The 17,883-nt window shown below is 40.6% G+C and overlaps 1 protein-coding gene across 1 annotated transcript in view; it reads left to right on the forward strand.

The window, feature by feature from the left end:
• zgc:92429 (uncharacterized protein LOC445063 homolog) overlaps positions 1–17,883 on the forward strand; it is a 54,802-nt gene that overhangs the window by 6,473 nt on the left and 30,446 nt on the right. Inside the window, exons 2-4 of the mRNA XM_039766251.1 lie at positions 745–794; positions 3,621–3,677; positions 8,686–8,846. Coding sequence (XP_039622185.1) covers positions 745–794; positions 3,621–3,677; positions 8,686–8,846 — 268 coding nt within the window. The remainder of the gene's footprint in view (positions 1–744; positions 795–3,620; positions 3,678–8,685; positions 8,847–17,883) is intronic.

The raw sequence follows: 17,883 nt of genomic DNA on the forward strand, positions 1-17,883 counted from the left end.
TTATTGTTCTGCCAAGTGGTAGAAAAGAATAGGCCACAAAGGGAAAATAATAGCAGGTCAGAATATGAAACAAATAAAGTAAGTATAATCAATACCAGAAAAAAAAAGTCAAGCAGATGTCTAATCTTATCAAAATCAAAGTTAGAACACAATGAACACAAAATCCTTGCCATAACTTGAAAAACCTTAAATTGTTATTAGAATAGTCAGACTTGGACTTGGTGGCGTAAACCATTGCCCTAACAATGTTACATGATGTGACTTTGGGGGGTTCACTGTTTAGCGACCCACAGTAGTGGTCGTATACAAAATGGCACTGCCTCTAATGGTGGCTGGTAAATTAAAAACAAAGATGTATTTTTATTTTGCTATAACACAAATTCATAATGGAAATAATCAAATATTTGAAATATGAATATTCAAAAATGTAAAAAAGGTCCAAAAAACTATTGTGAAAGAATACCTTAGCATAAAAAATGTATAAAATCTGGAATTTTAAATAATCATTACCTGTAATTCACTATCTGCTAAACTTAAAATTGCAAAAGGCACCAGCTCTGCTCTATGCTCAGTTATATCCTCCCATCCATTTTCTAATCTATTACTGTAATCAGTTCAAGGTTCTGAGGCGCAGGCCCAGTATGCCCCGATTGTACCACCATAAGTTACTCTCCACATACTCCATTACAATGCTTATCAGGGTCTCAAAGCCCTGCCCTTAATGAACCTCTGCTTATTTTTCAGAAGCCTGTCTGTTTCATCCTGGAGTCCCGATATTTCATGACGCCCTAAAGGTATGATCTACATATTTTTATTGTGCTACTACATTAATTATTAAACAGCCTGGAGTGCACCAGCTGCTCAAAGCTGAAGTGTTGAAATGTTGCCACATAATTCTTTCCACATTCATTGCATCATGTCAAAGCATCTTATTACAGTTTTTGTGCTTCCCTCTTACACTTGGTTGATTTAAAGCATATACCTTCAAGGCAGCATCAAGTTGATTGCAAGGAGGGAATACCAACGATGATCCAGGCTCCTTAAAGGACTATGTGAAGGAATGTCTTAAGTTGATGTGGTGCCCTTGGAAAACAACACAGGAATGCAAGTAACTTCTCTCTGCTGAAAAGGTCTTGGAAGTGACCAGGGTCTTTCAGCAGTTGATGTGTTACAGAAATGCTCTGACAGTTGGTACATGGAAAGGAAGAAAACAAGTGACAGATAATTTCATGATGAAAAATAAAAGCTAAGTTAGAACTCTGCCACCTTTATCAGTTGAGTAGTTAAAGAAACAGCCTCAGCTTTCTCATGGGACACTAGGCCTGTAGGTTTCAACTGGACCAGAATTAGTGCGGCAGTGAACATTTTTTGCAGGTCATGGCTTGGGAACAGTACCTCAAAATGCATTTGAGATTGTTCTTAAATGGATAGTGACACACATACTGCCCTGGGCAAAGGAGTAGGAGTGGTGCCACCTTTTAAAGAAACTATCATATAATGCATAATGCGATCACTTGGTCTATGAAGTGTGGCAGCATATAATACCTATAGAACCTGAGAATTGTTGCAAATCCAGATTTTATCAAACATGTCTCATGTCAGGGAATTCCATTACTATCATGCACACATTCATTTTTAAATAATAATCCGATTACAGGGCCATAATGAGTTATAGCTTATTCTGGTAGCATTTGGCACAAGGAAGGAACCACTCATTCACATACTCATTTCTATTCACACCAGACTGATCTGGAGATCTCAGTTAACCAACCCTGTAAGTGTTTAGGATGTGGGAGATGTCCAGCATATTAGGAGAAAAAAACATTCACAGGAATGGGAAACACAGAAGGCAACTGTAACTGTAACATAGCAGTGCTAATCACAGCTACGCTACAATGTTACCCAGCCCTTAATAATAACATATCCTTTCTTCCACACATTCAGCTATCCATCCATTTTGAAATTCCACTTTTGCAGTAGATTCAGAAAGTATTCGGAAATGTTCACTTTTCTCACATTATTGTGTTGTAGATTTAATTTCACATTGATTAATTTGTCATTTGTGCCCATCAATCAACATTCAATAAACACTAATGAAGGTTTACAAATTTGTTAAAAATCAAACACTGAAATCCCTCAATTATATAAGCATTTAGACCCTTTTCTGTGGCACTCCAAATTGTGTTCAGGTGTGTCTTGCTTGCTTTAATTGTCCCAGAGATGTGTCTTGAACTTAATTGGTGTCCGCCTGTGGCAAACTGAATTGATTGGACATAATTTAGAAAGGTGCACATTTGTATATGCAATGCCACACAATTCACACTGCATGGCAAGACAAAAACCAGGCCATGAAGCCCAATGAACTCTCTGTTGAACTCTGTGGTACAACTGCAATGAGGCATAGATCAGGGCAAGGGTATGAAACCATTTCTAAAGCTTTGAGTGTTCCCAGTAGTACAGTGGTCTAAATAATGGTGAAATGGAAGAATATGGAACCATATACACTCTTACTAGAGTTAGCCATCCAGCCAAACAGAGTAACCAAGCAAGAAAGACCTTGATCAGGGAGATGATCAGGAACCTATTGGTCACTCTTCAGAGGTTAGTATTCCTCAGCTGAGATGGAAGAACCTGTCAGAAAGAAGACCATTTCAGCAGCACCCCATTAATCAGGTGTTTAAGGTAGAGTGGCTAGACGGAAGCCACTCTTGAGTAAATGGCATAACAGTAGCCCACTCAAAATTTCCCAAGCAGAACTCTGAGAGCAGGAGAAAAAAGATCTAATCTGATGAGACAAAAAAAAAGATCTTTTTAATGGCAGAACACGAAGCACTATGTCTGTTGAAGAACTTGGCTAATACCATCTCTATGATATAAAAAATTATGGTGGTGGCTGTATCATGCTATGGTGGTGCTTTTCAGTGGCAGGAATAAGGAGACTGGTCAGAACTCAGGGAAGGATGAATGCGGCCAAATACAGAGAAGTCCTTGAAGAAACCTTGGTCCAGAATACATGTGGCCTCAGCACAATAATGACTCAAAGCACACAGTCAAGATAAAGCTGAAGTGGCTTCAGAACATGTCTCTAATTGTCCTTGAGTGGTCCAGCCAAAGCCCAGACTTTGACCCCATAAAACGTTTGTGAGGAGACCTGAAGATGGTCATTTACAAATGAATCCCATCATTAGAGGACCTGCCGTGAAAAATGGAATAAACTGCCCATATCCAGAGACTTACTGAAGAAGACTCGAAGCTGTAGTTTGTCAGAATGGAGCATCTACAAAGTATTGATTTAAGGGTCAGAATACTTATTTGAATGAGGGATTTCAATTTTTTATTTTAATAAATTTTCACACATTTCTAAAAACATGTTTTTACTTTGTCATTATTGTTATTGAGTGTGGATTATTGGGTAAACATGGCAACTTTATTCATTTAAAATTAAATCTACAACACATTGAAGTGTTCAGAAAACGTAGGAGTCTAAATACTTTCTGAATTTGCTGTATAGTTGAAGGTTGAGGAAAGCTGGTGCTTTAATGTCGATGAGCTGAAACTGGATTCACCCAATGTTGGGTCATAGGAAATATTGTTATACATACTTTTAATTTCAATTTCAGGGATGGTCTTGCTGCAGAAAACGCACTACAGACTTTTCTGAATTCCTCTCCATCAAGGTAAATACTTTGAAGTTTTATTTTCCTTAATTTTCTTCTTTTTTACTCATTCTGAAGTTTGTTTAGACTATTGTCTATCTATCTATCTATCTATTCAAACTGCTTCTGTTAAAGGTCAGAGACAAACAAAGTTCTGTCTACCTCTCTATTGCAGTACAGCAACTTTCCTAACAGCTTGAGGAGAACTTTCTAACTACGGTTGCTGTGAGGGTGGGTGCTGGGATCACCTCTGCAACTCTGTTCAGTCTCTCTGTAACCTTAGCCAAGGGAAGAGCAGCAAACTTCTTGTACCTGACATTTGCACAAGTGATTTTCCTCTCCTCGTGTTGCAGTTAGGACAATCGTGATGGCTCAGGCAGATATTCTTGGGCTAGCTGGATCTTGACATTGTCATACATTATGGCATCCATCCATCCATCCATCCTCCTCTTCCGCTTATCCGAGGTCGGGTCGCAGGGGCAGCAGCTTAAGCAGAGAGGCCCAGACTTCCCTCTCCCCGGCCACTTCTTCCAGCTTTTCTGGGAGAATCCCAAGGCGTTCCCAGGCCAGCCGGGAGACATAATCCCTCCAGCGTGTCCTGGGTCTTCCCCGGGGCCTCCTCCCGGTTGGACGTGCCCGGAACACCTCACCATGGAGGCGTCCAGGAGGCATCCTGATCAGATGCCCGAGCCACCTCATCTGACTACTCTCAATGCAGAGGAGAAGCAGCTCTACTCTGAGCCCCTCCCGGATGACTGAGCTCCTCACCCTATCTTTAAGGGAAAGCCCAGACACCCTGCGGAGGAAACTCATTTCAGCCGCTTGTATTCGCGATCTCATTCTTTCGGTCACTACCCATAGCTCATGACCATAGGTGAGGGTAGGAGCGTAGATCGACTGGTAAATTGAGAGCTTTGCCTTACGGCTCACCAGACCAATGCAGAGCCCGCATCACTGCGGATGCCGCACCGATCCGCCTGTCGATCTCACGCTCCATTCTTCCCTCACTCGTGAACAAGACCCCGAGATACTTGAACTCCTCCACTTGGGGCAGGATCTCTCCACCAACCCTGAGAGGGCACTCCACCCTTTTCCGCTGAGGACCATGCTCGGATTTGGAGGTGCTGATTCTCATCCCAGCCGCTTCACACTCAGCTGCGAACCAATCCAGAGAGAGCTGAAGATCACGGCCTGATGAAGCAAACAGGACAACATCGTCTGCAAAAAGCAGTGATCCAATCCTGAGTCCACCAAACCGGACCCCTTCAACACCTTGGCTGCGCCTAGAAATTCTGTCCATAAAAGTTATGAACAGAATTGGTGACAAAGGGCAGCCCTGGCGGAATCCAACTCTCACTGGAAACGGGCTCGACTTACTGCCGGCAATGTGGACCAAGCTCTGACACGGGTTGTACAGGGACCGAACAGCCCTTATCAGGGTGTCCGGTACCCCATACTCCCGGAGCACCCCCCACAGGATTCCCCGAGGGACACGGTCGAACGCCTTTTCCAAGTCCACAAAACACATGTAGACTGGTTGGGCAAACTCCCATGCACCCTCCAGGACTCTGCTAAGGGTGAAGAGCTGGTCCACGAAAACCACACTGTTCCTCCTGAATCCGAGGTTCGACTATCCAACGGACCCTCCTCTCCAGAACCCCTGAATAGACTTTTCCAGGGATGCTGAGGAGTGTGATCCCTCTGTAGTTGGAACACACCCTCCGGTCCCCCTTTTTAAAGAGGGGGACCACCACCCCGGTCTGCCAATCCAGAGGCACTGTTCCCGATGTCCATGCGATGTTGCAGAGACGTGTCAACCAAGACAGTCCTACAACATCCAGAGCCTTAAGGAACTCCGGGCGTATCTCATCCACCCCCGGGGCCCTGACACCAAGGAGTTTTTTGACCACCTCGGTGACCTCAGTCCCAGAGATGGGAGAGCCCACCTCAGAGTCCCCAGGCTCTGCTTCCTCATTCCTCATAAGGTGACGGTTCAAGGAGGGGACATTATGGCATTTTATTAGAAAATTATGACAAGTAGGTGGGTTTGGCAAAGATTCTTTTTGATGTTGATGGATGACTGCACCTGCTACCTTCTTTGTTACCTCTGTAATGAATACAGTGAATATAGGAAATGCTAGAAGTTTCACTAATTAGTTATATTTATATAGTGGTTTTTAAACCTACTTGAAATATTTTATACAGACAGTGGGGAATCACTTCAATCACCACTAATGTGTAGCATCCACCTGGATGATGCAATGACAACCATTCCTGCAACAGAAGTCCTACACCACATATTAGCTATTAGGTAGTGAACGGGTGAGTAAGGTGGCTAGCCAATAAGGGACAGAGGATGATTAGGGGCATAGAATGACCAGGCCATGGTAGGCAATTTAGCCAGGACATTGGGAAACACCCCACCAATTTCATATAATGCTCAGGAATCTTTTCTGACCACAGAGAGTTACGACCTCAGTTTTACATTTCATACTAAGGACAATACCGATTTTTTAACCACAGAGGCATTGGTATCCAAACATGAACCACACACTAACTAAGTGTCCGCTGATGGTCTCACCAACATCTGTTCCAGCAGCAATGCAAGCTTTTCCTAGGTGGTCTCCCACCCAAGTACTGGCCAAGCTCAAGATGGATTACATGTACTGAAATGCTGGTGGTATTTTAAGAAAGATTTTAATTGTTCAGGACATCTCTGATGCCAACGAAGAAATCAGCCTGCACCTCAAGGTTACCTGGACTTTTTGTAACATTTCATAAACAACATGAAGAGTAAAGGTTGATGTAAGGCCAAACATGTAGACTTGTGCGATTGTTTAGTATTTCAAAGGATGTTTGAGAAGTCAGTCCCCCAAATCTCAACCTCCTCAAATGTGGTGGTGTTCAATGGTAGATTCTGATAGTGGTTCTGTCTTTCCATTTATGAATCCACCCTTCTTATGCATTTTTAAATATCTAAAACATTTTTAATGCAATGTATGTATGTATTTGTATGTTAACAAATACAATTTCTGTTAATTTTCTGTTTATTCATATATTTTCTGTAATTGATTTATCAAGTTCAGTGTTATATGGGCCAGAGCCTATCCTAGCAGTGTGGGCATAAGACAGGAGCCAGCCCTGGAAAGGATTGGCAGTCAATCACAGTCATGCTCACTAATTGTGGGCCAAGTTAAGGTTGACATTTAAAGGATATGTTCTATATTTCTCAAGTCTGAGTTATTTTTGCACAATCAAGTTACATATTAATTTTCCATATAAAACTGTATTCTAAATTGAAGCATTTTTTATAAATTAAAAAAAGATATAGCCTGTTCTTGCATTTTAAAATAGAGGCAATGGGGATAGGATCCAACATGAAAACAAAAGCTGTAAAACTTAATGAATATGTCCACTTCAAAGCAGCAAAGGTTTCAGTTTTCTGTTTCAGGTTTTTCAGCCACTCATGTTCTGATGCAAAAGTAAACAGGAAGAGCACTAGTAAATTTTACCACAGATTTCTGGTACTATGTTCTTGTGGTAAGGATATGTTTCCTGTTTGGTTCTGTGTGCAGTGGCTGTTGTGGGTGGAGTTTTGACATTTATCAGGGACACACCCCCTAATTTGCCTAATTTCTGCAGTTTCAGGCTGCATATTTTCTTACTTTTGTCTCTGCAGTTTTTCAGTGGTTATATTCTGTCATAGCTTGTAACAAATGATGCTCTTCACAAGAGTGTGCTGAGTGTCTGGTATGTTGGCAGGGCAGTGAGTATGCCCTGAAATTATCTGATTTGAGTATGCATCTGCTGTGATTCAAAATGAGCGCCAGAGGCACATGCATACTCAAATCATGCTAATTTGTTTTTGTAGGTAATGCTGGCACACATAGTGAATCACATACAGAAAGTTATTTAATGGCAGATGAGCATTCAAATAATATGATCATTTCTTTCCCAAACAACACCTAGTCTTTGCCTATTACATTTTGTGTTATTATTTTACATAGCCTATGAAGTGTGATTAATGCCAAGTGGCAGCATGTGCGTGTTTAGGAAGTGCGCATGTAACAGTTTCTTTGTACTTTGTACACTATAACACTGAATCTGAACTGAAATTATTACACTTCATTGTCTTCGATTTTTAAAAAAGCCAAGGCCACCTGCTTATCAATGCTAAGTGCCAATCAACACTCAACATTATGCAGTTTCTGTGGCATGCCGTGTGCACGCATGATAAAAAAAATACTGAGAAACTGAAAAAGACATTATGAGAGTCTTGAAGTGGCACACACCAGCTGATTCACTTTTGCTGAGAATAAGGTAATATAAGAAATGAGGACAACTTTTTTTTGGGTGAGAGAACATGATTAGTAGTTTTACTGTTTTCTCCTGGTAGACTGGGACTCATGCCCATAATACGTGTATGATGAGGTAGTTCTGAGTTGTGATTTGTAGCAATTTTAAATCAACTCTTACTTATTTTTCTCACAGGTAGTGAAAGACGGTTGGTGACAATGTGATATTTTATCAGTGTTTATTGTCTGGTTCTCTACAGAACAGAGACAACAGTTTACATGTGGGCATCACCACTCAATAACATTAAAAACAGGGCGTAGAGAAGAGTTTTTGAGTGAAACCTTGCCCTTGTGGGGCCGAAAGGCTGACACAGATATAGACGATCAGCGATGTGACATGCTTATCCGTTTTCTTTTTAAAATGGCTGAATCTCACAAAGATGTGTTACTTTTCGTTTTTTTCCATTTCCAATATGACATGGATACACTGTTTTGCAATATGTGTGCAATTTCAAGGCATGGACAATAACTCAATAAAATTTGGCTTGAAAAATGGGCATATTTGGTCATTTTTTAGGTTTTATGTGTTCATGTTTTAGGACATATAGAAAATTAATATATACAGTAATTGTGAAGAAATAACTTCAGCTTGAAAAATACCAAAGTTATCCTTTAAGCAACCTTTAGTCTTCTTTCATTATTCTCACACTTTTGTTTTAACACTTAACTGTCAGGGCTGTACCCGAGGTCGTCACAACAGTGAGAAGCCAGAGGAGCCCCTAAGGCCAGAAGTCTCCTCTGAGAAGGGAGCCAATGATCTTCAAAGCCAGACACGAAATGAAATCATCTTTCAAGGTCCAAAGTCAGCTGAAAAAATGCAGAAGGAAAGACCCAGGTAACACCATAATACAGGTGTAAAGAATCTTTTGAACCATCCATTCATTTTTTAATTATCTTACTGCATATAGTTAATCTTTAGTTTATCATTGTTGATTAATTTTGTTTATTTTGGTACTGTTTTATTATATTTATTTTTCCAGTTACTGCTTAACCAGAAAATTATACCTTGGATTTGGTTTATATTTTTATTGTCTGTAGTGGAGACAGATAAGTGCTGTATTCTCCCTTTAAATCTGATTTCCTAATAGAACAGAGGTTCCCAATTACAGTATCCAGAATCAAGATATACTTACATTATTTTGGGTAGTGAAAGGTGGGGCCCACCTTGGAGTGCTGAGCGTCAAGATACACTTATATTAGAAAGGAGAGTGTGAGGTGTAGTACACCTTGGAGTATCAATCACCGAGATATAGTTACATTAGAACGAAGAGCATGGGGTGGGGCATGAAATATGACAAACACTGTTGACCCGCTTCAAGCCCTTATTGTAGGTGTAACTGTTTTGTGCTCATTTTACATGGTGATGGCAATGCCTGCTGAAAATCATGCATTTATTAGATGGTGTGATGTATCATATGATCACTGTTCAATATGGAGGTGTGATAATTCAGTAATATTCTTATCCAAGAGTCTTGATAATTCTCTGGAACAGTTTTGCTCAGAGAAGATTTTGCAATTTATGGTTTTCTCAGTTGGTTAGGCTAATTTCCTGAAACACTGTTATCATTCTCACAGCTCAAGGTACATTTATCAAAACAATTTATATGTTATGGCACAACACCATAGTCTACCTATAAAAGCAAATTTTTCATCCAAAATTCTTAACTCATGCTTCAAAATGAAATGATTGTGTCAATGAATAGGTCAATGTCACCAAAATGAAAGCGTCCTTCACACTGTGTAGAACCATGATGATCTAAATATATATACTGTAGATGTTTTGTCAGTATGACAGTCTACTCTAGAAATGTGTTCCTTATCTTCTAATTCTAAACAGTCCTGTTGTACATTTTTCCACTCACATTGGATGTCCACTGTACCAAAATGTTATTATTCTTGTTTTTGTGTATGAAACTGAATACTATTCAGAAATTCTGATACTGATTTCAACAGTAGATGGTTTGGTCCTCCAAAACTGCACTTTGGATCTCTTGAAGACTGATAGTATGAGTATCTATATCTACAGTGGTGTGAAAAACTATTTGCCCCCTTCCTGATTTCTTATTCTTTTGCATGTTTGTCACACAAAATGTTTCTGATCATCAAACACATTTAACCATTAGTCAAATATAACACAAGTAAACACAAAATGCAATTTTTAAATGATGGTTTTTATTATTTAGGTAGAAAAAAAATCCAAACCTACATGGCCCTGTGTGAAAAAGTAATTGCCCCGTGAACCTAATAACTGGTTGGGCCACCCTTACCAGCAATAACTGCAATCAAGCGTTTGCGATAACTTGCAATGAGTCTTTACAGCTCTGGAGGAATTTTGGCCCACTCATCTTTGCAGAATTGTTGTAATTCAGCTTTATTTGAGGGTTTTCTAGCATGAACCGCCTTTTTAAGGTCATGCCATAGCATCTCAATTGGATTCAGGTCAGGACTTTGACTAGGCCACTCCAAAGTCTTCATTTTGTTTTTCTTCAGCTATTCAGAGGTGGATTTGCTGGTGTGTTTTGTGTCATTGTCCTGTTGCAGCACCCAAGATCGCTTCAGCTTGAGCTGACGAACAGATGGCCGGACATTCTCCTTCAGGATTTTTTGGTAGACAGCAGAATTCATGGTTCCATCTATCACAGCAAGCCTTCCAGGTCCAGAAGCAGCAAAACAACCCCAGACCATCACACTACCACCACCATATTTTACTGTTGGTATGATGTTCTTTTCTGAAATGCTGTGTTCCTTTTACGCCAGATGTAACGGACATTTGCCTTCCAAAAAGTTCAACTTTTGTCTCATTAGTCCACAAAGTATTTTCCCAAAAGTCTTGGCAATCATTGAGATGTTTCTTAGAAAAATTGAGACGAGCCCTAATGTTCTTTTTGCTTATCAGTGGTTTGCGTCTTGGAAATCTGCCATGCAGGCCGTTTTTGCCCAGTCTCTTTCTTATGGTGGAGTCGTGAACACTGACCTTAAATGAGGCAAGTGAGGCCTGCAGTTCTTAGACGTTGTCCTCGGTCTTTGTGACCTCTCGGATGAGTCGCCTCTGCGCTCTTGGGGTAATTTTGGTCGGCCAGCCACTCCTGGAAAGGTTCACCACTGTTCCATGTTTTTGCCATTTGTGGATAATGGCTCTCACTGTGGTTCGCTGGAGTCCCAAAGCTTTAGAAATGGCTTTATAACCTTTACCAGACTGATAGATCTCAATTACTTCTGTTCTCATTTGTTCCTGAATTTCTTTGGACCTTGGCATGATGTTTAGCTTTTGAGGTGCTTTTGGTCTACTTCTCTGTGTCAGGCAGCTCCTATTTAAGTGATTTCTTGATTGAAACAGGTGTGGCAGTAATCAGGCCTGTGGGTGGCTACGGAAATTGAACTCAGGTGTGATACACCACAGTTAGGTTATTTTTAACAAGGGGGCAATTACTTTTTCACACAGGGCCATGTAGGTTTGGATTTTTTCTCCTAAATAATAAAAACCATCATTTAAAAACTGCATTTTGTGTTTACTTGTGTTATATTTGACTAATGGTTAAATGTATTTGATGATCAGAAACATTTTGTGTGACAAACATGCAAAAGAATAAGAAATCAGGAAGGGGGCAAATAGTTTTTCACACCACTGTATGTTGCAGATTTGTTGTTCTTGGTGAGGTGTCACAAGGCCTCTTCTGCCACCAGCATGAGCTAGCTGTCTCATCCTATACAATGAGATTCAAAAGTGAACAAACTGCATGTACTGTCCCAGGTGTTACATGAATTTCTTACTTAACATCTTGCAGACATGCGTTACCTTACTGTAACTGTCAGATACTATAATGCCGTATCTAGAATAACAAGAAGAACTACTAAGATACCTGCCTGGATGATGGAAAACACTGTAGACAAGCTTACATTAGGCTGTACCCGATGACCAGCCTCTGCCATTGTAAGGCCATGGTTACTGACATGGTCCACAAGTGTGGCCTGTCTTTCATCTGAACAGCTCTGTGCCTTTGCACTCTTTTGCCACTTACTCTACTTTACTGTCTTGCCTGTATAATACCACCATGCATCATTACTCCTCTTCCTCATCCATGAGCAAGCTGTTCCCCAAGTTGCAATGTTTGCAAGAGCAGGATACTCTGTATTCAGAAAGTATATAATTTTAGTTACACTCAATCTCTATAGATGTGTTTGACAACACTCAAAACACATTAATCCCACTTGAGAGCTAACTTGACGGCATGTGCCATTGATTTATCTAAGATGTGAGAACCTTCCACCTCTTTTAATGATGTTTAGGTTTCACCTGAGGACAAATGTATTAATTAAGGATACATTACAATGACTCCACGTCATTGCAATTGCAGTTTTTTTTCAATTGCTAACAAGCTTTTTTCAGTTCTGAAGTTGCTTTTCAAAAGTCTTCACATAGTTTGCATTACCAGCATAACCAAACACCTGCAAAATGCAATACCACCACCAAATCAGTTAATCCATATCTCAAAATTGGCTAATGCCATTAAGTAACTTAACCTTGTGTCTACAAAAACACTGTATTAGAAAATACAAATATCTTTCACTCTAAAATGTCCAGGAATGAATACACCATGTTGTAGTATACTTCAATTCCTTTTGTTTTGAATAGATGGTATGGTAGTGAGAATTGGGTCCAAAAGAAATTTTGGGACAACAGTCTAGTAATCCTGTTTATTTTATTAAAAAACGTAAAAAAATGCAAAACAAAATGTAAAAAAACAAATGGAGCTAAGCATCAGAAATGAAGGCAATAACCGTCTCAATTCAATAATGCTGTTCGATTGAGCAAGTTGTGATTTTGCAGAGCTTGTCTTTTGGTATGGCTTGAACCAAAGTGAGACACTGCCTTCCTGGGATGCCCAGATTTACAGGACCTGGCCTGGAAGGGGCAGAGTTAATTGCCCTCACTGGGAGTCTTCATGAAGCTGTGAAGGTACTAACATATAAAAATGTTAGTTAGTTCTTCACAATTATATAACACTTTTCTCACTAGTCAAAGTGCTTTCCATGCAGGGAGGAGCCGGGACATAAACCCATGATCTCCTTACTGTGTGGCAGCAGAACTACCACCATGCCACCTGCAACAGTGCCCCCTCTCTTTCCAAAGTGGCATTACATACCTCAGCTGAGCCTGGGAGGTGACCTTCTGACATGCTGATAATGTGCAGTTGTAATTCCCCCAAAAAAAGTTAATTCTATCCTCTGAATTTGGCCACAAGTGCTAATCCAAATCACATATAATATTCTCTCTAGCAATACATCTGGGGATGTATCTTTTAGCATGCCTAATCTAACCTTGGCAGAGCAAAGGAGAAATATCTTGGCATTCAGCATTTGTGGCATCCAGTATGGACCTTTGGTCATATGGATGGTGGTCATAAATCTTCCGCCTCCATACTGAAAATAATTCTTCTGTGGAAGTTTAGAAGGGAGAGTATGCTGGCAGGAAAAGTGTAGACATCCTGGGGTGTGCTGCAAATCACTCAGTGATTACAAGGGAGTGGTGAAATGCCACATTGTCCCACACCACCACAAATATTGGAGTATTTGTCCTCAGTTGTTCTCTGTCATCCTTTGGAAGAAACATCCTATATACTTCATCTAGGGTTTAGATGAGTCACGTGGTGTTGTATGATGCAATGACTGGTATATGCAAAAATACACCATCATCTGACATCATCTGACATCTGCAAACATTGTGATGCTGGCCACTCCTCGGCCTTGGACTTGTGTTGTTGCTGTTTTCCTAATTATTTTTAATGTTTTTACCAGGTTAAACCTCTCTCTCTTCCTGCAACAATCCTTCCTATACAATGTTTTCTTGTTTTGTCCATGTTTGTAAAGGAGGTCATTTCAAATACAGCCTCATATGTGGGTGGTAAGGAGGTCAGCTGACAGCAAAACTCCTGGGTGGATAAGCAACTGACATTTGAGGCAGCTGTGTTTGGTCTGATTTTCTTTTTTTATTTTGGTCTATTATTCATATACTGTATTTTGTTTTGATATAACAAATTGTAGTGATTTACCGCTGTGAAAGCGGTATATAAGACTATGTAAATTATCTCAAAATACAAGAGGTTATGTTGGTGGTAGATTTTGAGTGTGAAAAGAATCCATGAATTTTGTAGTGTGTAGTTACTGAATACATTTTTATAAAAGCAATGAGAAATGATCCACAGTTTAGCCCACACAGACTGCTCTTATGCTATCTGTGTGAAGGGTTTTGAAAATGTGACTTTAGTAATGCAAAAAGCTTGCTGAATATTGAAAACAACTGTAACGAAACATAGGATTGACAGCTTTTGATAACTTTTCAGCAATTGATGACTTACATGATGAGAGAATTCTGGCAAGTTTTAAAGTGCAAAACTGTTCCACTGAGAGGCAACATAATCTATTTTGATCGCAAACAATAATTGATTAAATTTTGAACAATGGTAGTTGTCACTTATATTTGATAAAATATTTGCAATTTGTAAGAAAAAATTGAATGAAAAATGTGATTCTGTTGTGCACAGATAACTTTGTGGCGTGGAGAAATTCATGTATTGCTTTGAAAGTTTACTGTCATTAGACAACTGGTGCAAAGAAATTGAGAAAACCTGTAAACTTCAACTAATATTTATTCTTTGTGGTTTACTTTTTACCTTTTGCTGTACTCTTCTTGAGCACTGACATATGGAATTTGCTTTGGCTTATTAGAAATATCTTTTTGCCAGCCTGTTATTATGGCCCTAGTCTGGTTACTAACTAAAAGGTTTGTCTGCTCACTTTTAAACATTCATCTCCTGGTCTGTTTCACTCCTTTTGTCTTTGTGAACACCTGTCTTTTCCATGGGTGTCACTGCAACACAGGGGTGTGGGGAGCAGGTGCCAGCCCGTTACAGGATGCACACACACACCCATGCACCTACTCTTGCTAGGTTTGCAGCTACACTGTCTGGTTATCCTTTTTGAATGTATAGCATCCTAATCCTCTTAGCCAGAAGATTGCTTTCTCAGCACGTACATCTGTTTTGTGCTACAGCTGCTAGAGCCTGGCGATCCCTGGTACTGAATAGATTTCTCTAGGCCTCCACAGTCCTAATTTGCAACAAATTTAAATATCTGCTACAACAAGGAGAGCAGTCTTCTGACTTCTCTTTGTGCCCAGAGGTAAAGCAGATATATCAAAAATTTACTTTCAAAATGTGTGGAGTGGTGAAATGATTTGTGCATTGGCTTTGTGTTTCTGAGATAAGTGAGCAATGAAGGATGTAGTGAAAGTTGCCCTCTATATAATGTAGAGATTGACCAGATTTACTGTAGTACAGTCATTCACGGTTCTAAAATAAAGCCACTTTTTTATGTGATGATATTATGATTTAAGTTTGATTTAACTGAGAAGTATAAAGAACATTTTGAATGGGCTGTAATCAGATTACAATCACAATTGCACATTTATCAAAACTAAGGTAACAATTTCTTAAGCTCATGCTTTAAAAATGTATTTTAGTATATAAAATCTTTAAAAATAAAAATTGCATTACTATAACTGTAAAAAAAACATTTTTCTGAATATAGAATAAATGTAGCATTACCTACTGCATTTTACTGCAAAGTAAACAGCAAGCCATGACTTTCTTTACAATTTCAGTGTAAAACACAAAAAAGTATATTTCCTAGAATACTTGTATGTATGTTGGCATGGTTCGAAAGACCCTAAGATGATCCTCGTCCATTTTCTAAGAAAGAGAATACAGGTATGTCCATCACACAGGTCTTTTTCAGTCAAAGACAAAAGCATAATCTTTCTCCTTATCATTTCACATCATGTCACAGCAAATCCTCATGGAAGTTCGCTGTCTTTGTCCTTCACCATGAAGAGAAGGGGCAGATGGACTTTGTAAAAACAATTTCTTTCACTGTTTGCTTGCATTCTTCATGTGTATAAGAATTGATTTTTTTACAAGAATATACAAAGCCAAAAACACATTTTGGTAGATAAAGAACATTTTCAAAGTTTACTTTTAATATTAAATAGAGTTGAATTGTTCAATCACTCATTTTTGGATATACAGTGAACCTCGTTTATCGCGGTTAATCCGTTCCAGACTCTGCCGCGATAAATGAATTTTCGCGAAGTAGGATTCTTTATTTATAAATCAAATATTTTCGCAGTTAGAGTATAGAAAACCTGTTTACGACCTTCTAAATATTGTAGCGACCCGTGGAGGAGTCTTTTAAGATTTCGAGCCGAACTCTGCCGTGCACCTCTCCGAAGCTGTCGGCTAGCGGCTTGCCAGCGTCATGCACGCAACTGCACCCAGCTCTTTAAGAAAGAGAACACTCGTGCCCCATACACCGCACGACTCCGAGTGTCTCGGTAGTTTGCTTAGATAAAATCTTAGCAATAAAACAGCTCTGTCCTGTTGTATCTTTTTATTACAGAAGATAGTCAGAAACAAAAGCTCAACATTATTGCTCGGCCATTGCCAAGGTCACGCACAGAGACACATTTCAATAAATTGGTACTTTTTACAAAATAAATAACCCCCGGACGGCGATGTCCCAAACCCACCCAACCAATTAAATACAAACACACCATTATTTACAACACAAATGACAATACGTAAAATGTCGACATACAATAAGCTTTTTATAAATTACCCATAAATTCCCCACAAACTATTTACATAAATTACCCATGAGGCGTCACTCCGCCAGCGCTTGCTGCCGGGTTGTTACACAGCCCCCTCCTAAGAGGGTTAGTGTCCCCACAACCCTACTCATCACAGATAAAATCACGTAAATGTCCGGGCCGCCGACGGATACGCTTTGTCCTGCCGGAGGTGCCATCACTTGTGTCGGGCTCAGTCCTGTCAATGTCTGACTCGGTGCCGGGGTGGAGGTTGGAGAACCGCTTGTATTTTCGAGTTGTTGTTGTTCTGGGGCCAGTGGGTGGTATGGTGCTAAACGGTCCTTGTGCAGCACCACCCGTCTGCCTCGCCCAGGCATTCGGACTCGGAAAACTACCTCCGATATTTTGTCCAATATTTCCCGGTCCTTGCCAATGGTGGGCTAGTTTTGGGGACAATCCCCGTTTCCGTTGCGGGCAAAATACCCACACTTTGTCCCCTGGCTTCAGCGTCGGGCCATGAGCCCGTGAATCGTAAGCCCGTTTTTGGCGCTCCAGCTCCCTCCAGGGCCTCCCTGGCCAGTCGATGAACGGTGTCCAGCCGCTCTTTTAGCCGTCTAAAATAATCCATTTCGGGCCCACCAATAATCTCAGGCTCAGGGGTGAGCCAAACACTAATTCCACCGGCGCGAAGTTCCCTTCCAAACATCAGCCCGCTGGCGTGCATTGGCTCGACTCCTGCACTGCTGTCCGATATGCCCATAGGACCAAAGGCAAATGTTGGTCCCAGTCCCGCTGGTGTTGACTGGTCAGAATTGCCAGTTGAGTGGCCAGGGTGCATTAAATCGCCGACCAATCCATCACTTTGTGGGTGAAGGGGTGGTCCGGTCTTTTCACCCCAGTCGCTGACACACCTCCCTGAACAAACGGCTCTCAAAGTTCCGCCCTGATCGCTGTGGAGCTCGTCCGAACTCCAAATCGAGTGAACATTTCATCCACGAGTTTTGGGCAGCTGTGGGGCACTCTGATCCGAACTGCATACGCCTCTGGCCATTTGGTAAAGTAGTCCATTGCTACCAAAACGTAGCGATTTCCGCTTCCGTTACAGGAAAAGGACCCAGTATGTCCACGCCAATTCTCTCCATGGGTGCCCGACCAGGTATCGTTGCAATGGCGCGTGAGAACGCGTTGACCAGGTCCTTTTGTGCAGTGCAGACGCCACAGCAGTGGA

Source organism: Polypterus senegalus, chromosome 10, assembly GCF_016835505.1.
Source record: "Polypterus senegalus isolate Bchr_013 chromosome 10, ASM1683550v1, whole genome shotgun sequence".
In the NCBI taxonomy this organism is placed as follows: Eukaryota; Metazoa; Chordata; class Cladistia; order Polypteriformes; family Polypteridae; genus Polypterus; species Polypterus senegalus.